The 25986-nt window shown below is 49.5% G+C and overlaps 1 protein-coding gene across 1 annotated transcript in view; it reads right to left on the bottom strand.

The window, feature by feature from the left end:
• CPEB1 (cytoplasmic polyadenylation element binding protein 1) overlaps window positions 1-25986 on the bottom strand; it is a 55323-nt gene that overhangs the window by 14875 nt on the left and 14462 nt on the right. Inside the window, exon 3 of the mRNA XM_081114722.1 lies at window positions 9080-9268. Within this exon, the coding sequence (XP_080970848.1) occupies window positions 9080-9268 (189 nt within the window). The remainder of the gene's footprint in view (window positions 1-9079; window positions 9269-25986) is intronic.

Raw genomic sequence — 25986 nt, 5'->3', positions numbered from 1 at the left:
CCAGGTTCTGTCACACGCCTACCGTTTGCTGCTCACCCAGAACGTGCCAGACACCAGAACCCGACTCCAGGCTATAACTTCTGAAACCCACCTCCACTAGCAACTTTTTAAAAAATGCCCAGAACTTTACATCTCGTCTTCATGTTCCCGACACCTCTCTTTTGTTGAAATTCCTTTACGACCATCAACGACAGACAAGCTATCTCACCTACCAGAGGTCAGTGCCCTGGGACTTACATCATCCGGGTCTGAAGCCTTTTCCAGGGCCTGGCCGCTGCGGGAACCTATTAACAATGCATCCCGGGCCCCACTCCGACCTCCTGGGTCAGAACCTGCATCTTAACAGGATCCCCAGGAGGTTTGTGTGCACATTAAAGCTGAGAAGCACTGATTTAGAAAAACCCAGGACGTGCTACTCCGAAGTTCTCGTCAGTTCCCTTCGCCACACCCAAAAACCTTTCGCACTGAATTCTTCCCCTTGACTCAAGACTGCAGGTTATTTAAATACGGCTCTCACAGCACAATGCCCACTAATGCCCGAGAGAGAAGAGAAACCAACGTGGCTGCGTGGGACATTTCCTCAGGAGTGTGATCTCTGGAACAGGGTTTGGGGAGAGAAGAGAGGGAGACGTAGTCACCCAGGAATAAGTAAAGAATGTAAGAAAGAGTGGCATAAACCGTGATAATGATTTCAGGAAGTGATGGCCAGAACAAGCTGAACTTTGTAAAATACATTCAAGGCAAGCAAAGTTCGTAAGCTCACAGGGAGCAAAAACCAAGGGAGCAAGAAAATCACTAATCATACGAGATGCCAATCAAAACGACAACGAGGTACCATCTCACACCTGTCAGAATGGCTACCATCAACAAATCAAACCTCAAGTGCTGCGAGGATGTGGAGAAAAGGGACCCTTCTGCACTGCTGGTGGGAATGCAGTCCGGTACAGCCACTGTGGTGAACAGTATGGAGTTTCCTCAAAAAATTAAAAATGAAACTCCCGTTTGACTCAGTGATCCCACTTCTAGGAATATATCCCAAGCAAACAGAAACACCAATCAGAAAGGATATATGCATCCCTATGTTCATCATAGTGCAATGTACAATAGCTCAGATTTGGCAATAGCCCAAGTGCCCATCAGCAGATGAGTGGATGAAAAAGCTGTGGCACATCTACACAATGGAATACTATGTGGCAGTACAAAAGGAGGAACTCCCACCATTGGCAACAGCATGGAGCAATCTGGAGAGTATCATGCTAAGTGAAATAAGTGTTTGAAAGAAACCAAAAGCAACAGGGGAAAGACAAGTATCACATGATCTCACTCATATGTGGAATCTAATGAACAAAATAAATTGATGAATAAAATAGATCCAGAAACACAGAAGCATGTAACAGACTAACAGACTGACGGATTTCAGAGTGAAGGCAAGGGTGTGTGTGTGGGGCGGGGGGGGGGGGGAGAGGGAGGGAGTGGACGGGGAGAGATTAACCATGGGACTTATACACATACTAGAGGCCTGGTGCACAAATTCATGCACGGGTGGGGTCCCTTGGGGGTGGCCTGCGGGGATCAGGCCCCAGCTTGCACCCCCAGCCTTGCAGCCCCACCTGGCACCCTGCCATGGCCTGGCACTGCCCCCTCACCTGCTCCACTATCCCGTCTGTGGGGCGATCGATCGGGGCCAGGCCCCCCACCCGGCTCCCTCAGCGCCTGGGAGACAGGTGGCAGCCCCACCCCCTAACGCCACTGCTCGCCGTCTGTGGGGACACTGGGCCCCCACTCACATCTGCCTTGGCCTGGCACTGCCTGCTCACCTGCTCCACCATCCCGCCGTGGTCCTGCTCTTATCAGGGGCCATTGGGGCGGGCAGCACCTCCACTACCGCCTGCTGCAAGCACCGCGTCACCAACTCCCACCATGTTCCATACCACCCCCTGGTGATCAGCACACGTCATAGCGAGTGAACTCCGGGTCGAATGACCGCCAGAGGGGACAATTTGCATATTTGGCTTTTATAATATAGGAGGATATGCACAGCCCATGGACACAGAGAATAGTGTGGTGAAGGCTGGGGAGGGGCCAGTGCATGGTGGAGAAGGTCAATGGAAAAATACACACACACACACACACACACAAAGGACATCTGTAATACTTTCAACAATAAAGATTTTTAAGAAAACACCAACAAACCAAGGGAGCAAAACCGAAGTAGCTAGGGGCAGACACCTGTACAGAAAAAAGCGCTGTGAAGGACACTGCTGGGCCACCAGACAAAATCGGATACAAACAGCCATTTAATGAGGGTATTGTATCAATTTCACATTGACTGCAGTTGACAACTGTTTTGTTATGTTCTTAATGGTTCAGAACTTACACATATAGACACAGAGCGAGAGAGAACGTGCGAGGGATACAGCAGAGGAGGTAAACGTCAGCCTGGGAGGCTCTGGAGGAAGGGAAACACCAGCATCCCCTGCATCCCTTTTGTTTCATATCCATAACTTCTGTAAATTTGAAATTATTTCCAAACAAAGTTTTTTTAAATGACAGGATGGAAAACTAGTCGATTCCCATCTGACTTTACCTTTTCGGAGGCAACTGATCTAACCAGAGCGTGAGTGAGAGGGACTAGAACCCCCTCTACCTAGAAGAAGAAATACTCTCCTTTTTAAAAAACCTCTTTTTTTTTGTTTTTTTTAAACATTTTATTGATTTTTTGCAGAGAGGAAGGGAAAGGGATAGAGAGTAAGAAACATCGATGAGAGAGAAACATCGATCAGCTGCCTCCTGCACATCTCCCACCGGGGGTATGCCCGCAACCCAGGTACATGCCCTTGACCGGAATCGAACCTGGGACCTTTTAGTCCACAGGCTGATGCTCTATCCACTGAGCCAAACCGGTTTTGGCTTAAAAAAAACCTCTTAAATGCATTTGCACAGAAACCTGCAGGCACATGGGATGAAGTTCTGCCTTCTGGACCAAGTATACCCACCACTGGGCAAACGCAGGGAAGGGTGTGTGCTGGGTGTCCCGAGAGGGACTGTCCAGTGCCTTAACGGGGACACACCCTTTCAATCAGGGTGACCCAATTTACGGACACAATGCTGACTTAGATGCAACTCAGAATCAGGGGGAAACCTCAGTTTATCCCTACCCAGCCCATCACCCAGACAGACAGAATTACTTGCCACCTCAAATTTGTGACAGTACTTACTTCAAAGAGGACTAGATACTATTTATAGATCCAGGCTGCAGAGTCACCTCCCTGGCCTAATCCTCCCCAGAGTCTGCTGGGATCCTCACCGTCTACGGCCAAGTGCAGCAGGGAGAGCCCCACTGAACACTCTACCCCACACAGGGAAACGGGAAAGGGCTTGGGCTGATGGCCTAGAAAGGGGCAATGCCACTTGGCAAACATGTAAGATTGGGGTGCCCCAGAATTAGCACCCCTGGTTCCTGTCAGCACTCGATGGATCAGTTTCCTGCAAATGTTAAACTGGACGGGCCAAGGACACAGTAGCAGTGTGACCGGGAGACACAGGGAAGACAAGAAAACCTAGTATCAAGGTGCCCGGAGTTTCTCAGGGAGTTTGACGTTTCCTTCAACCCACAGAAGAAGCCAAGTTTCGGGAAACTATCACCCATGGTCAAATGCCCCCGAGTAGCCTCACTGTCCCCCTACAGGCCAACACCACACAGGGCCTGGCCAGGTGGGTCTCTGAGGATCTACAGGTCAAAGGAAGGGGAGGCAGCAGAGACTGGGGGTCCCAGGAGGGGCCTTATTTCAAGAGAGGGACTCGCCTGATCCCAGCTCAGCCATGGAACCCTGCCTCCCTGTGAGTGAGCAGCACCGACTTCCAGCCATTGGGAGTCAAGGGGAGGAGAACGCAGCTGGGAACTGCGTGAGGAGGGACCACCCGACGACGGGGACTCTCATTAAGCCACATCTACACTGCAGGCCAGTGACCACCTCAAACTCCACCCCCCAGCACAGGGCACAGAGCTGCGTCACGGCCAGATGCCAAGTGTGAACCTAGATGCTTAAGGGGGTGGGGGCTGTGGGAGAGAAGTCCCTCCGTCCCCCTCTGCGCAGCTCCTGTCCCTGGTGGCCAAGGGCACAGCGGATCCACATCTCCCGAAAGTGACTCAGGGGAACAGCGTGCTCTTCCTGGGGCAGGCACCCATGCCCACGCACATGCTGGCAGGAAGCGGCGCCAGCCACAGACGGGGAGTCACGGGAGGCGAGGGCCTGGCAGAAGGTCCCAGCTCATTAATGCTACCTCAGAGGGTACAGGAGACCACATCAGCAGTAATATTTTTAGATCGATTGTTAACTTTCTCCACTTTCACCCTTCTATGCCAGCTCCTGTGGGTTTCACCGCTGAGTCACTGCTGGAATTTTCTGAAGCCTTGCCCAAGAGGACAAAGGCACCCGAGCCGGGTGGCAGCGAGAGCCTCGCACCGGACGGAGGCCTGCATGGAAGACACTGTCTGAGCGAGAGCTCAGTTTGGGAGACGAGGCCCAGACACACAGGTGCCGTTACATAACGGGAGCTAGTACTCCTGCCCTGAGATAGAAGGCCGCGTACCTGGAACCCTCCCTCCTTCTCCCAACCTTTGGTTCTAGGCTGTCTGTCCAACATCACCCTGAAGGCACAGGTAGGAGGTGGAGGGCAGCACTCAGTGCAGACCCCAGTCTTCAACTCTTCACCCACCCAACTCCGGGCAAGCTCCGAGTCTACCTCCCGCCGCTGGCTCTGGGTCCCAGGTCCTGACGTTGCCTTCCCCGACCTCGATCCCTGGAGTAGTCTCATTTGACTGTCCTTGCAGCCGCCCACCTCGCCTAGGAGGGACCCACTGTCACACGGCTTCCCAGGAAGCCCTCCCCTTCCCACAGACCACCTGTCCATCCAGCTGATCAACACACACATAGGAGGCAGAAGATGGGAGAGACCTTGTAGTGCAAAAATGCAGTGTCAGGCCTGCTACTCATCACTCAGTAAATACTTACCACAGAGCCATGACCGGGCACCGTGCTACGTGCTGGGAATACAGCGGTGGAGGGCTGAATGGCCCGGGCAGACTGCAGGAGACCTTGGACCCAGATGTCCATGCCACACACAGGAGGAACCCAGCCCCATTCTGGACGCTACCTGAGAGGCTGTTTGGAAGTACAGCAGTAGCAGAAGCGAAACGCAGCCCAGGCCTTCGAGCCTGCACACCCGTGGGGAGCAGCACAGCAGAGCACCCTGGTCAGCAGCCGGGCAGAGACCAGAGCGTGCACAGGCCCGTCCCCCAGGGACCTCCACAGAGAGGGAAAGAACCAGGACAGGCCCCTGGCATTGCTACCTGGGCACCTGGTCTGCCCAGGCTGCTGCACAGGCATCACTACGAGCCCTTGTTTCCCAGGTAGATGCTCAATCACCCCACTGTCTGCCGAGTTATGCCACATGGGGGATTCACCTGGGGAAAGCAGGAAGAGAGCCATCGGGCAGCACAGTGGATGAGCTGAGCCCTGCCTGTCGCCTGCCCTGGCCTCCAGGGACTTCAGCAAGGCCACACCTTGCCTCTGGCTCAGGAGCCCCCGCGCTGTCCACGGAGATACCCTAACCTAAGTGCTCTTGCCCAGCATGTGAGGGTTCTGCACGTGGGAACGCAGGTGCAGCCGAGCAGAAGAGGTCTGGAACCACAGAGCCTGGGCTGAATTCTGGCAGCTATCGCCTCTAGCCTTTGGCAACGTCTGTGGGCCTATGTCCTCGTCTTTCCGATAGGAACGGTATCAGTACCCATTTCCCAGGGCCCTGAGGACTAAGGTCAGGTGATGCACTCAGTGCAGGAAGCAGTCGATAATGCTGGCTGGTCATTAGCCACTGTACCCCCATCCCAGGACACCGAGTGTGGCCTTCACAGGGCAGCACCGTCTAGAAGGAAGGGACCCCTCCAAAGCGCCACGTGCCAAACAACAGTGGCCTTGAAGGCACGACTCTCAAAAGCAGACCCCACCCCAGGGTCTTCCCACGGGCCTGCGAGGCTGGTGACACCCACGCGGCAGAAGGCCCCACCCTAGAGAAAGGCCCAGGTCCCGTCTCAGGCTAAGACCCACTGAAAGGTGTCCCGATGCAAAACCCCCACCGCAGCAACCACCAAGCTGCAGGTGGCACACTGTCTCATCTGTCTTCCTTTAACGGTCACGGGGATTTTTATGGGCAACCATTTTATTCACTGAGGTTACCTCCAGTGACCAACACAGTGCCTGGCACACAGCAAGTGCTCCACGTTGGTTGAATAAACTTAGCCAAGATTTCCCAGTCGCGAGTTCTGCTACCTCCAACCCTGCTGCCCTCACATGTGAAGCTACAGCTGCCTGGGGCCACACGCCACCCCGCAGAGCCCGAGGAGGAAGTCTACGCAGAGAGAGCAGGTACCAGAGAGGACGACTCCAGACTGTCCAGAGCCCCCGAAGGAGAGGAGCTGCTGGTCTTCAGGCGGAGGCGTGTGGGCACTGGAGTGGGCTGCATGTTCCTGCACTGCTGGCAAGGGCGCCGCTGCAGCTGGCAGTGGGAGGGCCGCATCCCACGGCAGGAGGCGGCACCCTCCTGTGGGCTTCCCAGGAGGCCGGGAACACAGAAAGAGACGACATGGCCATCCCCACAGCTCCACAACGCAGGGACAACACGGGGACCAGGGACGGGTGTGTCTCCACCGTCAGGGAGAAAGGCATGGGCATGCAAACCCTGCCCATAGCCAGACCGCAGCCCAGAACCCCCCTGCCCCGTCCCTGTGAATGCAAGGGCCACACTGCAGTCCCTCCCTGATCCACAAAATCATGTATGTTTATCACTAAAGTGTGTGTGGTGGAAGAAGAAGAAGTAAACCCATCTTCACTTCAGAGGCAGCGGCAGCACAGGCTGCTGGGGGTGTGAAAGCTGGGAGTGAAGGCTGGACCAAGCTATTCTTTATTAAAGAATAGTTGACACACACTATTATGTCAGCTTCAGGTGTATAACGTAGTGATTCGACATTCGCATACCTTAAGACATATGCCTTCTATACCTTGGTAAGTCTAGTAGCCATCTGTCTCCATGCAGTTATTACAATAATATTGACTATCTTCCCCGAGCTGCACATTACATCCCTGTGACTTATTCATTTTATAACTGGAGGTTTGTACCTCTTATCCCCTTCACCTTTTTCACCCATGTCCCAGCCCCCACCCCTGCAACCTTCAGTGTGTTCTCTGTATCTCCGAGTCGGTTTCTGTTTTGTGTTTTAGGATCCACATACATGTAAGAGGGATCATACGGTATATTTGTCTTTCTCTGTCTGACTTATTTCACTGAGCATAATTCTCTCTGAGTCCATCCATGTGGTTGCAAATGGCAGGATTTCACTCTTTTTTTATATTGCTGAGTAATAACCCAAGCTATTTTTTACAGTCCAATTTCACAGTCACTTTCAGGCCGAGCTCTCCCAGGCCCGCGATGGCCCTCCTGCACGTCTATGTGCTGTGATTAGATTTCAGGAGGACCCCTGTAGTGGAGACAAACCGGAGCCAAGGAAGGGCCACACCCCAACCTGACTCAGTGAAAGACAGAGCCCTGGTCAGACGCCGACCACCACAGACAGGTGGCCACTTCCTGGGAGCTCTTCTATCTTTTGCTCAGATACCGGGGGGCAGAGCACAAGGTCAGCTTGTGGGCCACCCAGGTTGGCTTCAGAGTACCACACACACAAAAGCAGCTTCCCCGGCCTCCAAGCCAAGATCTGCAAGCACAGAACCAGTGACACCCCACTTCCTTGGCCAGGGTAAGAGGGCCATCAACAGCCTTTCTGAAAAGCCCGAGCCAGCTGAAGGCCAGTACTTCAAGAAATTCTACCTTGACCCAGAGGTAGCCACTTAAGGCAAAGCTCTTCCCCACCCACACCAAATTAAAAACAAAAAACCCAACCCCCAACCCAATGGGCTTTTACTGAAGTAAGTGAGCATTGTAATGTTAGCAGATGCAACAGTACCAAGCCCTGCAAAGTATACTAAGAAAAGAGCTGCACCAAATAGGGTGGAGGCCGGAGAATCAACAAGACAGTACCTGGCTGCCATGGCGGCCAGTGTCGGGGCGGGGAGGTGGGAGGCTGGCAGCTCAGTGACTCCCTGGGCACCAACAACAAATGGCTGCCCCCCCCCCCTTGTAAAGTAGCTGCTGCCAGTATTCTTGTTATTGAGGCACAATTCACATAAAGCCAAATAGGTAGATTTTAAGTATACCTACAGCATTTAAGTTCACATTTCTTCCTGAATACTCCAAGACCTGCATCTGGCCAGCCCTCCCCCTTGTACCACCAGAGGGAAATAAATGGGCAACGGGAAGGTCTGAGCAGAAGCTGTTCCAAGGGTGGCCAAGAAGCCCCTTCATTCTGTCCTCAGTGACTCCCTGCGAGTGACAGGGGGTCCTAAAGGGGCGTGGCCCTTCCTTCATCCACTTGGTTCCCCTTCACACAAAGAGCCTCCACAGCCAGTTACTCCATCCTGCTTACCCGGCCGACCCCCTTCCGGGATCAGTGCTCTTAACCTATGCAAAGCCAACTCCAATATCCCGGGATCACCCAGCCTCGCTTGCCAGCTTGCCTTCTCAGGGGACCACCCACCCTGCAGAGAGCTCCCTGGCCCTCAAAGGCACCGAGAAACAGAAGCCAGACCTCTAGTAATCAGCCCTGAAGTCCCCTCCCCCGCCCAAAAATGTTTTGCTTAATCATCTCTACGACAGGCCTGGGCACCAGGGGGTTTGTCTGGGTCTTCTCTGCATGAGGCTGACGCCTTGGGGACCTTTCTCAGGGCCACCCAGGTGCAGACGAACAACTCCAGGGAGTCTGTCAGGGTAAGTGAGGAGCTATGCCTGCCTTTACGAGCAACCATCTGTCCTGCACACTCACGGCCAGCATTTCCATCTCTTGCAAAACAGCTCCATGCTGTGCGTGTGTGGTGGGGGATGTGGAGGGGAACGAACAACTGTTGCTGCGGGCATCTCCGCTCACCACCCGGGCACCCCCCTCCCCCGCCGGCTCATTCCTGGCACTCACCGGAGTGTGTGCTGCTCTGGGCTGAGGAATCTGCGTCCTGGGTGCTCCAGGGTCGGTCCCAGCCTGTGAGGCTGAGGGACTGCAGGCCAAGGCACAAGTCATTAGCATCTGGGAGGCCCCGGGGAGAATCTTGCGCAGAGGTGGGGAAAAGCATCCTGCTTGTGACTGCGTCTTCAGAGTCCGGGAAGTCTGCTTCGGACAGGAGGACAGCAAAACCCCAGAGTTAAGGGCTGTTTGCCCCAGGATTATCGGCAATAAATATCAATAATAATAGTTTCCCCAAGCTTAAGGACCAGACATCCACGCAGGCTGGATGCTGCAGCTGCTGCCTCTGCACTTTTGGGGGCGTTAGAGCAAGAGCAGTGGCCATACAGCCCCCTCCCCACACACACACCCCTATCCCGTCTGCATTACAGGCTGGGCCAGCATGTGACCAGGCTGCTGATGCTTCCCGCTGCCAGTGACATCAGCCGGCTGAGCGTGCAATAGAGAACGGCACCATCCCTCACAGAACGGGGAGGAGCAGGAGGGGACGACAGGGAGGAGACTTGCCTCCCAGGGAAAAGACAGCACAACAGCTACTGGGAACCTCCGGGTGTGGTGCGGTGCCGGGTAAGTCAGGGTCTCCAGCAATGGTGGCCAGCGCCCCTCGGGCAAGACTGAAGTCCTCACTGCCGAAGCTGCGACTGCTGGCTTGTGTAGCGCTGCCCTCCTGCCCCTCCCGTTTCTTCCCTCTGCTCTCCACCCCCAAACCCAAAAACACTCTAGTCCTGGACTCCCTCCAGCTGCTTGCTCAAGCCCTGGTTTTGCAGCCGAACGCAAAGCTCCGAGATCCTGCTGGCAAAAATCTATGTGCTGCAAGTGGCCCCGGGCAGCACCCTGACACAGCAGGGCTGCCACTGAGGAAGGGGAACCTTCAGAGAAACACTGCACACGTGCACCCAGCACCACCACCTGGTGCTCCCGGCGTGTCTACAGCAGCTGATCACAGAGAAGGGGGTCAGTGTGGGCAGTGGGAGGAGGAGTCACAGGGCTGCCTGAGGTATGGCCCACAGCCCACATGCCACGGCCAGTAAGATCTGCCCTGACTAGAATAATCCGGTCCCGGGTCCCCTCACCCTAAACGGAAGGGCACTGCCATGAGCACGTATTATCAGGTCCAGTGCCTCCCCCAATCCCCTAACCGTAGGCCTAGGTAGACCTAACACTCCCCAGTGTCTGACACGCCAGAACACGAGAAGCAGGCTCAGAGGTGGTCTAACACCCACAGTGCCCGGTTCAGCACCTCGCGCGCATCACCCGCTCTGCCCTTCCAGGAGCCTCAGAGCCGTCTGCCAGCTGTGAGCATCACTGAGGCCGCCAGCTACCTGCGTCCCCTCTCATCAGGGTGCCGCTAGGACCAAGGCCCTACTCCCGTGACCACTCAGCTCCAGCAACGGAGGCCGGCTCTGCCCAGAGCTTCTGGAACCTCCGCCACCTCGTCCTCGCCAGCGTCCTCTCTGCATCAGTCTTTTTCCAACGTGACCCTCAGAAAGGAGGGAGACAGGCAGGCTGCACACCCCCAGCCCAGGCTGGGAGCACCCACCCTGCTGTGCCCCCATGTGGCAGAAGTAACCAGACGTGGGAAGCAGGCCAACCTGGGACCGCCCGCCCGCCTGCCTGTAACAGGGTCTGAGGTGGGCAGAGAGGCACAATGCTGTCAGCCACAGGAATGCTGGCCAGCGTGTGTCCACAGGCACCATCCTCAGCCGCAGGGGAATGGCCCGTCTGTGTGAGGGACTCCTCCCTGCTGCTGTGTCATCCATCCCTATCCCTGCCTGGCTCCATGTCGATGCCTGTCAGGCCTTGGCCCAGCACTGCACAGGCTGGTGCTGCGCCACCCAACCTGCTCTGCTCTCCATGGCACTCCTCCCCCAAGCTAAGCATACACTTTTTAAAACCATCCGTGTGTGTTAATTACAAGACATAATGCTTTCTTTAAAAACATTCACATTTGCCGAAACTGGTTTGGCTCAGTAGACCGTCGGCCTGTGGACTGAAAGGTCCCAGGTTCGATTCCGGTCAAGGGCGTGTGCCTGGGTTGCGGGCAAATCCCCGGTGGGAGGTGTGCAGGAGGCAGCTGATCGATGTTTCTCTCTCATCGATGTTTCTAACTCTCTATCTCTCTCCCTTCCTCTCTGTAAAAAATCAATAAAATATATTTAAAAAAAAAACAAACAAACAAAAATCCACATTTAAGTATCCATTCCTCCCAAACCCAGCTATCTGTATAGTCCCTCCCTTCCACCCAATGTGAAGGCATCTATGTCCAGAAGCCACTGGTCCCCGCTCCCCCTAAAACCAGGGCATCTGTGCATATGGTCACCCGGACCCCAGGTGGGGAGTCTAATCACTGACCATTCTCTTGCTGCCCAAAGTCTAGGTGGTGGAGCAGCAGTTCCGGGGTCACCGGGAGCCTGTTGTCAACACAGAACCTCAGGCCCCACCCGAGACCGGTGAAATTTATCCGCATTCCAACAGATTCCCATGTGGAATGTGTGCACACGAAGTCTGAGCATTACTGACCTACACAACCCACGCCAGCTTCCCACCCAACTGGAGTCCCAGGCCGCAGGGCAGGCCTGAAGGATGCTGGGAACTGGCTGCCTCACGCACCCAGGAGCTTGTGGGTCTAGGTTCACACCCCTCTGCCTTCACTGCGCACCCCACCGCAGACACCAGCCTTATCGCGTCCTTCTCCCTCATACCGTTTCTTCCACACAAAGGATGCCCCTTCACTATGTCCTAAAATCAAGAGGCCTGGGAAAAGGAACTCGCTTTCTAAGTCTGACAGACCTTGCTTTGCTCCCAGGTCTGCGCTGTGTGAGCTCAGTCAAGTCGCTTAGCCTCTCTGAGCATCTTCTTATCTGCAAAGCAGCAACAGCAGCCACCTTCAGGCATTTTGTGAAGACTGCACACAGCACTCAGTACAGTGGCTGGCACTAACATTTGTGTCAGTATCTTACTTTCAGTAGGATGACCGTATAATTTACCACCCGAACCCAAACACTTTTGAGAGAAGAGGGGCAAACATTAATACTCATGGCAGGACAACAGATTACACCGACGGTCCTGGATGAAAAGCAGGCTTGATTGCTCTGCAGCCATTTGTGGCCCGAAATATTTTACTCAAAAACCTCCTTCTAATGCCTTGCTGATCCTGTCTTTACAAACTTACCCGTTCTGCTCCACTGGGACCAAGTGTGAGGAATAAACTGTCAGCACAGGCTAACAGGCAGTGTGGTCAAAGGTCTGAAAGCGAAAGGCTGATTTTACTAAGCAGAAGCCCAGCTTTGCCTCTTAAACTCATATCTGATGCTAGGCAGAAACGTGGCCCTTTTTCCTGGAGAATATTCTTTATCATCTTTTGCCATGTACCAACTAGACACGCAAAGCTATCTTCAATGACCAGCACAAGACAGAGTGGTGATTCTCGGTCTAAGGCAGTGGTTCTCAACCGGTCGTGACGCCTTTGGGGGTCGAACAACCCTTTCACAGGGGTCGCCTAAGACCATTGGAAAACACATATATAATTACATATTGTTTACAGTAGCAAAACTACAGTTATGAAGTAGCAACGAAAATAATTTTATGGTTGGGGGTCACCACAACATGAGGAACTGTATTAAAGGGTCGCAGCATTAGGAAGGTTGAGAACCACTGGTCTAAGGCAATCTACCTGAACAATGTCTCAGGTCGAATGCTGTCTCCTGTAAGGCTCTTTTATCAATACCTGCACGGAGTCTGTGACTTAAGTTCCTTAATTTGGTGAGCTGGGGGCTCTGGCTCCAGGGCTCAGAGTGGCATTGCCTCCACCCTGACCTTCCTAAGACCCTGTCTGTCCTCTGATGACCCCTGCTGCTAGCAAACTCAGCACACATTTGCTCAGGGTCCCCGGCAACCATCACTCTTGAGGATCTGACAAAGAGGGGAAGTTAGACAAGAGAACAGGGCCTTTAGGCCCCACCTGTGAAACCATGAGGGCAGACTCCATTGTAAAAGGCAGGTGGTAACTGCAAGAAGTCAGGAGGATCCGGAGAGCTGAGGAGATGTGTCATGAGCTGGTCGTAGGGAACAAGAGATCCAGTTCTGAGGAGGTAACAGAGGAGACGGTAAGCCAGGTGTGTCTGGGCCAGCCGAGCCGGGAAGAGTCTGATGCTGGGCAGGCAGCGAGGAAGCTCTGTAAACTCTTGGACAGGAAATAATGTGGCAGAGGCCCACTGTGAAGCAGAGATCAGAGCAGGGAGGCCAAGGATGAGAGGAAGAGGAGCAGGCACATCTGGGAGAGGTGGGGAGCTGCCCCTTGTACCATGGTTATAACTGGGTGAAGTTCTGTGTGTTGATGGACAATGTTGATAAAAGACAGAAAAATGCAGCTACTGTGTGAGAGTAGCAGGCTCTAATAGATTTATTTTCCTTTAGTTACTGCACAAACATCACCATACAAAATAAAATCTGTCCTCTGCTTTTTCACCTTTTTATACTTTAGGGGGTTTTTTTGTTTTGTTTTTGTTTTTTTTACCTTTTTATATTTTAAACACAGGCACTGCTGTAGTTCGTACAGCAAACACACTTGAGCTCTTTTACAAAATCTCAACCTCACCCCAAATTCCAGTCCCTGGGAACAGCAGAGATAGGACACATGGGCCATGCGTCCCCATTAGATTTGTTCAAATGACTGACTTTACAATCAGCTCCGACTATTAAAGTTTTAACAAGTCCATAAAGTAGCATTTCTAAGACTATTTCTAAAAAGACTGTTTAATAGACTCCCCCTACCCCCGCCAACCCCCGCCAAAATAAAGAAAACCCAAACGATGATTTTGAAAATCCATTTGGCAACTGAAAGAGCAGACACACAGGAAGCCAGACACCAGTCCCGGTCTTCCAGCTGCTGAGTGCCCGTGGCCCTTGATGCCAGGGAGCCCGCATGGTTCTCAAACTGTAACGGGCATTCGGATGACATGGGAATCTCTTTAAAACACTGATCCTCATTCAGTGGATCTAGGTCAGGCCCCAGATTTTGCATTTCTAACAAACGCCCGAGTGATGTCGACGCTATTGGTCTGCTGATCACACTTCGAGCAGCAGAAGTTTGAAATAGTTTCTCTATCCTGGGTTCTCTCTTCCAGGTGATTCATCCCATTCTCACCCAACCTCTTTCTTCACCGTATTCATTCTCTTAAACAAGGCCCTTTCCAGGGGTCCCTGTGGCCCCTCCGATGAAAGCCCTGGCTCACCTATCAACTGTCTCTTACATGACTCACCAAAAGGAAAGGCTCAGCTCCCCAGAGCTCACATCCTAGAACAGTGGTTCTCAACCTTCTGGCCCTTTACACAGTTCCTCATGTTGTGACCCAACCATAAAATTATTTTCGTGGCTACTTCATAACTGTAATGTTGCTACTGTGATGAATCGTCATGTAAATATCTGATATGCAGGATGGTCTTAGGCGACCACTGTGAAAGGGTCGTTTGACCGCCGAAGGGGTCGCGACCCACAGGTTGAGAACCACTGTCCTAGAACAACCTCTTGTTTGTCTTTGTGCTCATACGTGCAGTAGGGATTCAGAGGAGCAAAAAGGCTAGGATCCTCAAGGCTGCCTTACCATTTTAACTGTACCTTCAAAATCACATTACAGGTTAAGGTATAAGAGAAAACATTACGTTACCTTTGTATTTCCCACCATAAAAACATGATCGTTGGGTTATTTTAGTCGTGACTAGTTTCAATAATCTCCAAATGAGTACTGTAAATTATTTCAAAGTGATTTCTATAATATTTCTTACAATAAATATTACGAATGTTCAGGCTTGACAATGTCATATTCCATGTTCATATATTGGAAGATTCAATACTGTTAAAAAGCAAACTCCCACCAAATTGATCTACACAGTCAATGCAACCCTAGGAAGATACCCGTCTTCAAGCAAGTCAGTGGGGAAAGACTTTAACAAATGGTATAGAACAGCCTATGGGAGAAAAATGAACCTTGACTCCCTACCTCACACCATATGCAAACATTACTTTCACATGGATCAGAGAGACCTGTAAGTGAAAGTTAATACTAAAGCTTCTCTACGAAAACCGAGTATCTTTGTGACTTGGGTGCGGGCGTGCAGATTTCCTGAACAGGACTCAGCAAGCAGCAATCACTAAGGAAGAACTCTGATAAAATTAAAAACTTATCAAAATTATAAACTTCTGCTCATCAAGATGCTGTTAAGAAGATAATGAGGCAAGCTACCAAATGGGAGGAGGTACCTGTGACCATATCTGACAAATGACTAATTTCCACAGTACATAGGAAGTCTTAGCAAAAGTAAGAGAAAAAAACAATTTTAAAAGGGAACAACTGCCTTGGCTGGTTTGGCTCAGTGAATAGAGCATCGGCCTGTGGACTGAAGGGTCCCAGGTTCAATTCTGGTCAAGGGCATGTACCTTGGTTGCACGCTCGATCCCCAGTAGGGGGCGTGCAGGAGGCAGCCGATCAAAGATTCTCTCTCATCATTGATGTTTCTATCCCTCTCTCCCTGTCCTTTCCACTCTGAAACCAATAAAAATATATTTTTTTTAAAAAAATAAAAAAATAAAAGGGCACAACATCTTGAAAAGGCATTTCACCAAGATGTATAAATAGCCAATAAGCCCTTGAAAAAGTGCTCAGCATCATTAGTCATCAAAGAAATGCAAATTAAGCCACAATGAGAACCGCTACACATTCATCAGATGCCCCCTCCCCACCCCCCTTTAGAAACAGGGCTGGGTGCTGTGAATGAGAACTTCACACCAACGTTAGGGAAAACGAAGTCACTTTTTTTCCCCTGACAAACAGCAAGCCTGATGGAACTAATTGGTTTGACAATAAGAACTAACTTCATTTAATTAGATTGTATGGTTGACATTACCACAAGTTAAAAATCTATAGACCCAGGGTTTTGACACAACAAACGTAGAGCAAGTAATGGGATAAAGAGCACTTTTAAGATATTGTATTAGCAAAGGTGTGTGTTTAAGTTAACAGTACTTCAACTTTCTCAATTCTTCAGGTAAACTGAGCTCAACGAGGTCTCAAAGTGAAAGAATAACAGACATAGAAGTCTTCTGAAATTTTCACAAAGCATTCCTGGTATACTTCCAAAAAACTGAGAAATTCATGACAGCTGACTTAGGTAACAAATCTTTTCACAAATTGGATGGTTTCTAGTTCCTTCTTCTCAACAAATATGAGAAAGTGGAACTGTAAGCATGTAAATGACTGATTTTTTCTTTTGCACAAAACAGAGTTTAACCAATTGAGCGATACTGTTCTAGCAACACCTGATGGTCCTGTGTGCTTATTTATGTGAACAAGTTTACTCAGAGCCCAGATTTATAAACAAATAATAGGAATATATCTGGTGCTTAAAAGTCTGAGTCATTCCAGCAATAAGTGAGTCATCTAATATTACATGAGTTTTTTAAATGCTCCATTTATCTCATTATGAAGATTTCCAATAAAGAATGATCAAAGAATAGAATTGTATCAAAATCTGTCACATTTAGATTGTTTTAATCAATTGTCCTAGCAATCAACAGCCACAACAATCCAGAACATGTGCAGCTTCTAGTCACAGGAAATCATTTAAAATTTCAGATTTAGCCCTAGCTGGTTTGACTCAGTGGATAGAGTGTTGGCCTATGGACTGAAGGGTCCTGGGTTTGATTCCCACTCAGGGCACATGCCTGGGTTGCAGGCTCGATCCCCAGTAGGGGGTGTGCAGGAGGCAGCCAATGAACGATTCTCTCTCATCACTGATGTTTCTCTCTCTCTCTCCCTTTCTCTCTCTGAAATCAATAAAAAATATATTAAATTTTTTTCAGATATATGTGCTATTTTTGTTGCAGAAAAGAATAACATGATCAACAGAGACTCCATAAAATATTACATTAGGATAAAATTCTGTGGGAGAAGCAGACTGGAAATATGAGTAAAACAAAGACAAGGAATAATGAGAAAATTCCCACTGTTAAAAAACTAGTTCACACATTTTAAAATAGATGATAGGTACCAATCTCTACAATTTCCGATTCCACTGGATACATTTTCACTTACGATGAAAATTCAATTACCAGGTTAAATGTGCCAGAGTACTTTATATATTTTTAAAGTATCATGGTAAAATATACATAACAAAATTTTACCATTTTTCAGTGTACAATTCGGAGTCATTAAGTACATGCACATTTTGTGCACCTGTCACCACTATCCAGTGCCAGAACTTTTTCATCTCAGGTTGAAGCTCTGTGCCCATGAAACACGAACTTTCCACTAGCCTCCAATAATCATTTTCTGTCTCTATAAATCAATTATTCCAGGTACCTCATAGAAATGAAATCATACAATATTTGTCCTTTGTGACTGGTTTATTTCATTTAGTATCATTAATGTCTTCAAGGTTCATCCAAGTTGTGGTTCAAAATTTCCTTGCCTTTTGAGGCTGAATAATATTCTACTATATGGATGGACCACATTTTGTTTATCCATCTGTCCACCTTTTGGCTATTATGAATAGCACGGTTATGAACATCAGTGTACAAATGTGTCTTCACATCCTTGCACGCAATTCTTTTCATATAAATCTAGAAGTGGAATTGCTGGATCATAATACTAATTCTATGTTTAATCTTTTTTTTAGGAACACCATGCTGTTTACCACGTGGCTGCACCACTTACATTACATAAAGCCCAAGTATTCCAATTTCTCCACACCCTCGCTAACATTTACTATATTGGTGGGTTTTTTGGGGTCAACGACCAACCCAAAGGGTATGAATTGGTATCTCACTGTGGGGTACATTGTTTTTATAAAAACAAGATGCATACAAACATTTGAAGATGCTGCTGCCTACTTCATGAATCCCCAAGATCATGCTTTTAAAAATCTCCCCCACACCAGGTTTTTGGTGAACTGTTTCTTCCTATGCCATCCAAGTGGACTTAAAGGCAAATGCCATTTTCTTGCAGGGCTCTGCCCATGATCACTGCAAAGGTCCGTAGATCTGACCCAACCCAGGCCCATAATAACCCATGGGTATGACTACAGAGACCCGTCCAACAGAGACTCCTACAGCTATGTGCACAATGCAAGCCAAGCTAATTGGGAGCCGTTCCTTGAGATTTTCCCAATTTTATCTAGTGGAGAAAGATCCATTTCCTGGCTTCATGACACCAGGGGATGTGAGCATAGCCCCTTTCTCAGATGATAGGAAACTGTGTAAAAGACAAACAGGAAACTCACTCTGAGAGAGAGGCAGCAAAGAGGCAGAGTCTTGACAAAATTGGAGGCTACCGGATTCAGCTGGCGGATTTAATTTTTCAGATATTTCTTTCCTACCCTGTGACCTATATACCAAAAGCTTTCTGACACATCCCACATTTTGCTAAAGTTAGCTCTAATTAGGTGTTTGTTCATTTGCAAGTAAGAGTGTTGTGTGTAATTCAGGTCCTTGGTCTCCTGCCTCTCTTCTGCTCTGGGGTACTTGCTCAGCCCAGGTCTACACTCTCACCATCCCAACTCAGACTTAAAAAAATAATCTAATCTAATAAAAGGCAAACATGCAAACTGACCCTACCTTCGCTATGCCTTAAGCCACGCCCACCAGCCAATCAGAGCGACTATATGCAAAGTAACCCAACCAAGATGGCGGCCGGCAGCCACGGAGATGGAGCGAGCAGGAGGCTTGGTTGTGCCAGTGATGAAGGAAGCCAAGCTTCCTGCCTGTCATGGCCGGCTCTGAGCTCCACTGAAGGCAACAAAGTTTCAATTATAGAAAGTAAATAAATCCCAGAATAAAAAAAGAAAAGAAAAAAAGGAGAGGCTGGGAGCTTCCGTCACTGGGGGGCGTGGCCAGCCTGAAAACGGCCCTCAGCCCCTTACCCAGACTGGCCAGGCACCCCAGTGGGGACTCCCCCACCCTAAAGGGGGTGTGGCCAGCCTGAAAACAGCCATTAGTCCCTCACCCAGGCTGGCCAAACCTCCATGGGGTGAGGGTCCACACAGCGGGGGTCTTGACCAGCCTGCAAACAGCCATCAGCCCCTCACCCAGGCTGGCCAGGGACCCCAGTGGGGACCCCCACCCTGAAGGGGGTGTAACTAGCTGCAAACAGCCATCAGCCCCTCACCCAGGCTGGCCAGGCACCCCAGCGGGACTCCCACCCTGATCCAGGACACCCTTCAGGGCAAACCGGCCAGCCCCCACCCGTGCACCAGGCCTCTATCCTATATAATCCTATATAATAAAAGAGAAACATGCAAATTAACCATCCCTCCACTATACTCAAGCCACGCCCACAAGCCATTCCCACCAGCCAATCAGGAGCGAGTATGCAAATTAACCCAACTAAGATGGCGGCAGCCACAGAGCTGGAGTGAGGAGGCTTGGGTTGCCCCTGGCGATGGAGGAAGCCATACTTCCCACCTGCCCTGGCTGGCCCTTGGCTCCGCTCAAGGCTACAAAGTTTCAATTATAGAAGATAAATAAATCCCAGATACCTGCTTCCAGCTGGCCCTGGCCTCTGCTCAAGGCTACAAAGTTTCAATTATAGAAGATAAATCCCAGAAAAAAGAAAAAAGAAAAAAAGGAGAGGCTGGGAGCTTGGGTCACTGGGGGGCATGGCCAGCCTGAAAATGGCCATCAGCCCCTCACCCAGGCTGGCCACACCCCCAGAGGTGAGGGTCCCCACTGGGGGGTTTGACCAGCCTGCAAACAGCCATCAGCCCCTCACCCAGGATGGCCAGGCACCCAGGTAGGGACCCCCACTCTGAAGGGGTGTGACCAGCCTGAAAACGGCCCTCAGCCCCTCACCCAGGCTGGCCAGCACCCCAGTGGGACCTCCACCCTGATCTGGGACACCCTTCAGGGCAAACCAGCCGGCCCCCACCCATGCACCAGGCCTCTATCCTATATAATAAAAGGGTAATATGCAAATTGACCCTGACAGCAGAAATACTGGGAATGACTGGTCACTATGACACACACTGACTACCAGGGGGCAGACGCTCAATGCAGGAGCTGCCCCCTGGTGGTCAGTGCGCTCCCACAGGGGGGGCCTCTGCTCAGCCACAAGCCAGGCTAATGGCTGCCAGTACAGTGGTGGTGGTGGGAGCTTCTCACGCCGCCTCAGCAGCACTACGGATGTCCGACTGCAGTTTAGGCCTGCTCCCCGCTGGCAAGTGGACATCCCTTGAGGGCTCCCGGGCTGCCAGAGGGATGTCTGATTGCCAGCTTAGGCCCAATCCCCCCGGGGAGCAGGCCTAAGCCAGCAGGTGTCATCCCTGAGGGGTCCCAGACTGCAAGAGGGCACAGGCTGGCTGAGGGACCCCTCCCCCCCCCCCCAGTGCACAAATTTTTGTGCACCGGGCCTCTAGTAATTTTATAAAATTATTAATGGATCCTTTCTCTTTTCTCCATTTAGGCCCCCATGGAGTGTTGTACTAAATCCATCCCATCCTACCAGCAGTTCATTTTTTAATACTAGCTCCTACTACCCACCCACTCCCCGCTTATTTAGCAGAATGTCCACTTCACATCCAGTGTTTCCAAGATTCCACTGCCATGTGCATATACCATGTACAGAGAGCAAATGGACCCAAGTCCAGCTCCACCTAACCTATGGCTTCCAGTATGGGAGTTTCTGAAGCAGAATGTCTTGAAAACTACAGTCTTGGAATACAGCATGCTGTCCAAGTGGTGTCCCCAAATCCTTTCCTATATAATAAAAGCCTAATATGCTAAGTGTCCTGTAAGCAGTTCAACCAACCAAAGAGTAATATGCTAATGATATGCTAAGGCCGTTCAACTGCTCCCTATGACGTGCACTGACCACCAGGGGGGTAGGCAGTCAACCGGTAGGTTAGCTTGCTGCTGGGGTCTGGCCGATCAGGCTGAGCGAGAGGGCCAGACACGCCCTGGAGCCCTCCTGCAGTCCCTCCTCAGCTGGCCAACCTCTCGTGTCCCTCCCCAGCCCCGACTGTGCACCAGTGGGGTTCCTCGGCCTCGCCTGTGCCCTTTCACAATCCGGGACCCCTCAGGGGATGTCGGAGAGCTGGTTTTGGCCTGATCCCACAGGCCAGGCCGAGGGACCCCACTGGTGCACGAATTCATGCATTGGGCCTCTAGTTTTAAGATAAAACTAGTATAATCCAAACACAATGAAATGTTGCTTTACCTGATACTATAGTGTTCAAATGTCAGGTGCAGACATGACAGCAAATTCAAGACTCCTCAGAGTGCCAAATCACAGTAGAGCCACAGAATATAAAACTTAGGAATTTTAAAAAGCAATGTTTGTTTTTTCAAGTACTACAGAAAGGGAAGGTAATCTCACAAGTGCACAAAAAACATTAAAGATAAATCAACAAACAGTAAGTGCTGGTGAGGATGTGGTAAAAGGGAACCCTAGTACACTGCAGATAAGAATGGAGATGGTGCAGCCACTGTGGAAAACAGCACAGAGTTTCTTCAAAAAATAAAAAATCAAAGTGATCCCACTTCTGGGAATATACACTAAGAATCCTGAAACACCAGTAAGAAAGAATATATGCACCCCAACATTCACAGCAGCATTGTTTACAATAGCTAAGATCTGGAAATATCCAAGTGCCCATCAGTAGATGAGTGGATAAAAAAGCTGTGGTCCATTTACACAATGGAATACTATGCAGCTGTGAAAAAGGGATCTCTTTGACACAGCATGGATGGACCTGGAGAGTATTATGCTAAGCGATAAGCCAGTTATAGAAAGACAAGTATCACATGATCTCACTTATATGTGGAATATAATGAACAAAATAAACTGATGAACAAAATAGGTCCAGAGACATAAAAGCATGGATGCATGGAACAGACTGACAGATCTCAGAGAGGAAGGGGATGGAGAAGATGGAAAAGATTAACCAAAGAACATATACGCACATATGCATAACCCATGCATAAAGACAATGGTGTGGAGAAGGGCTGGGGTGGGGTGAGGGCTTGGTGGAGGGAGGCAAAGGGGGTAAATGAGGGCATCGGTAATACTGTCAACAATTAAAAAAGATACTTAAATTTTTTAAATTGATTTTAGCGAGACAGAGGGAGAGAAAGGGAGGGGGAGAAACATTCATTTGTTGTTCCACTATTTATGCATTCATTGGTTAATTCTTCTATGTGCCCTGACTGGGGATCAAACCTGCAACTTTGGTGTAGTGAGATGACTCTCTAACCAACTGAGCTACCTGGCAAGGGCAAAATACAGTTATTTGATGAAACAGTTTTACTTTTAGGGGTTTGTACTATGTCCAAATAATCACATATGCAGACAAGAGTTTTAACCTCAGGTACTTCTACTTCTTAATAGACACCTATTTAAGCAACCTATCTCCAACAATGGGGAATTATTAACTTTTTGTACCATGAACAATTTGGCAGTCTGCTATAGCCCATGGATACCCTTTAAGAATAATGTTGCTAAATATGTGCAAGTGATAATTTTGAAATAATGAGCATAAATGACATTTCAATATATATGTGCAATGACTATTGAAAGAATCAGATTCAAAATGTTCAATCATCGTACTGATGGTGATGATTATTGCCAAAGTATTAGTTCAGGCTAATATCATTGTGACTTATTGCCTACATTTATAATAGAAAGAAATGCTAAATTTCAGTTCAGCATTGGTGAAAAAGAAATCTAAGTTCCTACCTGCCCAAGTTACCTGACTCCCTGAATTCTACCCAGGGACCCAGGTTAAAAATGCTATAATGCATCTATCTATATATATAAAAGCCTAATACGCAAAGTGTCCCCTTGAGAGTTCAATCAACCGTGAGTTTGATCTCTCACTATGACATGCACTGACCACCAGGGGGCGGCGTGGAATAAGGAAGGCCCCAGCCTTCATAATACACGGGTAGGCAGCCATTAAGGACCCTACCCGTGCACAAATTTCGTGCACTGGGCCTCTAGTCTATACAGTAAAATGCTATGTAGCTTTGAAAAATACAGAAAATCAATGACAGAAAGAGAAAAGATAAAGGGGCAAATTATTACACAGTATGCTCAGAAAGCTTTCACTTCAATAGATACATATATAAGAAAACTACTGAAGAGAGATACTAAAATGTCAAGAGTAGCGGGGTTATGTATAATTTTTTCCTTCTAACTTATTTCCTTCAGAAATTTTTTACAAGGAACATATTATTGTAACAAGAAAAAATATAAGATTTAACATCCCCTAAATGAATTTGAAAATATTTTCCTAATTTTTACAAAGAAAGATTTTATACTGAAAGATTTCAACTTTGACATTAGTTTACTAATGATATAAAATTAGGTTGTACTTCTATTTTAATACAGTAAACCACAGAATAGAAGGGAACTTGGAATCCACTTAGTTCAAGCCCCTCATTTCAGAGCAGAATCACCCTTCTTAGTATTGACTCCAGAAGCCTTAGGCCTTGCTGGACCTCTGCACAGCACCCTCTCCCCCAGCAAGTGTGCTCAGCTCTTCTTCAGTCAAAAAGACGTAAAACACCTACATCCAGAAACTGAATGCACACACTCAAGTGGGAGTAATCCTACCTGTGGTTGAGGCATCAAGCCTTAAGCTCTCAGTGGCAAAGCCCTGACACTCCAGCAGGTGGAGATGGTACCACGCAGTCCAGGGCTTTGAGAAATCGCGTATCACATTTCCTACACCTCATAGAGTGAGAAAGGGCAGCGCTGCAGACGGACTGGAGAGCAGTCTTCATGGGCTGCTCCCCTCCCACTCTCACTGCAGCTCTTCCAGTCCAAGTGCTGCTCTGCCTCCTCTACAGGTGATCTCTCTGCAGGTGGCTAGGACGGTAAAGAGCATCAGGTCTGCAGACCTGGCCAGAGTGAGGGACAGACACCAAGAGGGGGGCACGTTTCCGCTGGTGCCTGCTCTCCTCCACTCCACATCCAGTTCTCTGTCCTACAGCAGGCCCTGAAGACAAGAGCAAGGCCAGCTCCCCACCAGGTGCAGATCTCTGCCAGCTCCCTCTCCTTCATGCCCGACAGGCGGCTAGAGGTGCCTGGCTTCAACTATCTGCCAATGCTTCAGGACGGCTGGTTGGTGACCCTTCTCTCATCTTTCAACTCCGACTCCTCTCTCATCTGTGCAAAGCCTAAGTCCTATAATAAGCCCCTTAGTCCATAATACTCATCGTGGTTCTAATTCCTGATCAAACCCTGAGAGTCTCATAAAAGAACATTATATGGCATCCCCACAATATCCCACAGGAAACACAGTAGCGAAGAGTTTCTCTTAGAAAGCTGAGAACATGCCCAACCAGTGTGGCTCAGTGATGGAGCGTGGACCTATGAACCAGGAAGTCACCGTTTGATTTCCGGCCAGAGCATATGCCCAGGTTATGGGCTTGATCCCCAGTAGTGGGTGTGAGGAGACAGCCAATCAATGATTCTCTCATCATTGATGTTTCTATCTTTCTCTCCCTCTGAAATATATAAAGGAAGAAAGGGAGGGAGGGAGGAGGGAGGGAGGAGGGAGGGAGGAGGGAGGAGGGAGGGCGGGCTGAGGACATGAGGAAACCTGGACTGGCTGCCAGGCTGAAGAGCCCCAAGACCAACAAAAGGGGAGTGATGCCACTGACTGGCCTGCCAGACTGTACACAGCCTTCGTTCTAGGAAGCTCCCTCAGTCTGTACAAACACTGCTCTGAGGACAGTCCTCCACTTGGTATGACAGAGGGGGAGGGGATCACTCCAAATGCTACCCCCCCCCGCCTCCTCCCCCCCGCCTTCTAGTACAGACTGGAATAAGGCCGAGGGAGTATCCGTGAGAGCGGGAACAGCTCTGGAGCCTCTTAGTAAGTGACCAGAAAAGTATATATATATATTTATTTTATTTTATTTTATTTTATTATTATTATTAGTTAAGGTATTACAAATGTGTCCACATCCCCCCCATTAACCCCCAACCTCCCCCCCACACACAAACTCATGCTCCCATCCCCCTGTTGTCCATGTCCATTGGTTTGGCTTATATGCATGTATACAAGTCCTTCTGTTGATCTCTTCCCCTTACCCCCGCCCTCCCCTACTTTCCTTCTGGGGATTGATAGCCTGATCGCTGTTTCTCAGTCTTTGGGTCTGTCCCTTTTCATCAGTCTATGTTGTTCTCTATAATCCGCAAATGAGTGAGATCATGTGAGGAACTCTTGCCTTTTGCAACAGCATGGATGGAAGTGGAGAGCATTATGCTAAGTGAAATAAGCCAGTCAGAGAAAGATAAATACCAGAAAAGTATATTGACCCCAATTGCTGGGGACTCTCAGCGGACCACAGGTCAGTGAACGTCTCTTCATTTTCAGCTTTGGGCCTAATGGCCAATTCAGATTATTTCTTAAAGTTTTTCCTGAAGTGACAGGGAAAATATCGACTCAACATCCAGTTAAGCTGGAATAACTTCTTCTTCAAAGCCCATTTCAAAGGCTGCTTCATCCTAAAGTGTTTCCTGGTTCCCTCGCAGGCACCATCTCCCCTCCTGTGCCACCGGCACAGCACTTCCCAGGGATGCCTTGTCACCAACCCCACTGTGTGGTGCACGGTGAGAGATCGGGTCACAGCTGGCACACAAGCAGCCTTACCAGTCACGGACCACAAACATTTGTTCAAATGAAAAACAAATGGTACGTAACGCCTGCAACATGAGGACACCTACACGAAACAAGTTGTGCAATTAAAGTGAAATGCGATCGATGCAAAGCCTGTGTACATTTAGCTCCATCACCCCAGCGCATACACACACTGAAGGGAGTCCGTTTTGTACTCTGTCGTTACATTTCAGACACTGCAATTA

Source organism: Myotis nattereri, assembly GCF_964212035.1.
Source record: "Myotis nattereri genome assembly, chromosome: 21".
Classification (NCBI taxonomy): Eukaryota; Metazoa; Chordata; class Mammalia; order Chiroptera; family Vespertilionidae; genus Myotis; species Myotis nattereri.
Note: the sequence above shows the minus strand (reverse complement) of the source record. Positions and strands in the feature narration are given on the sequence as shown.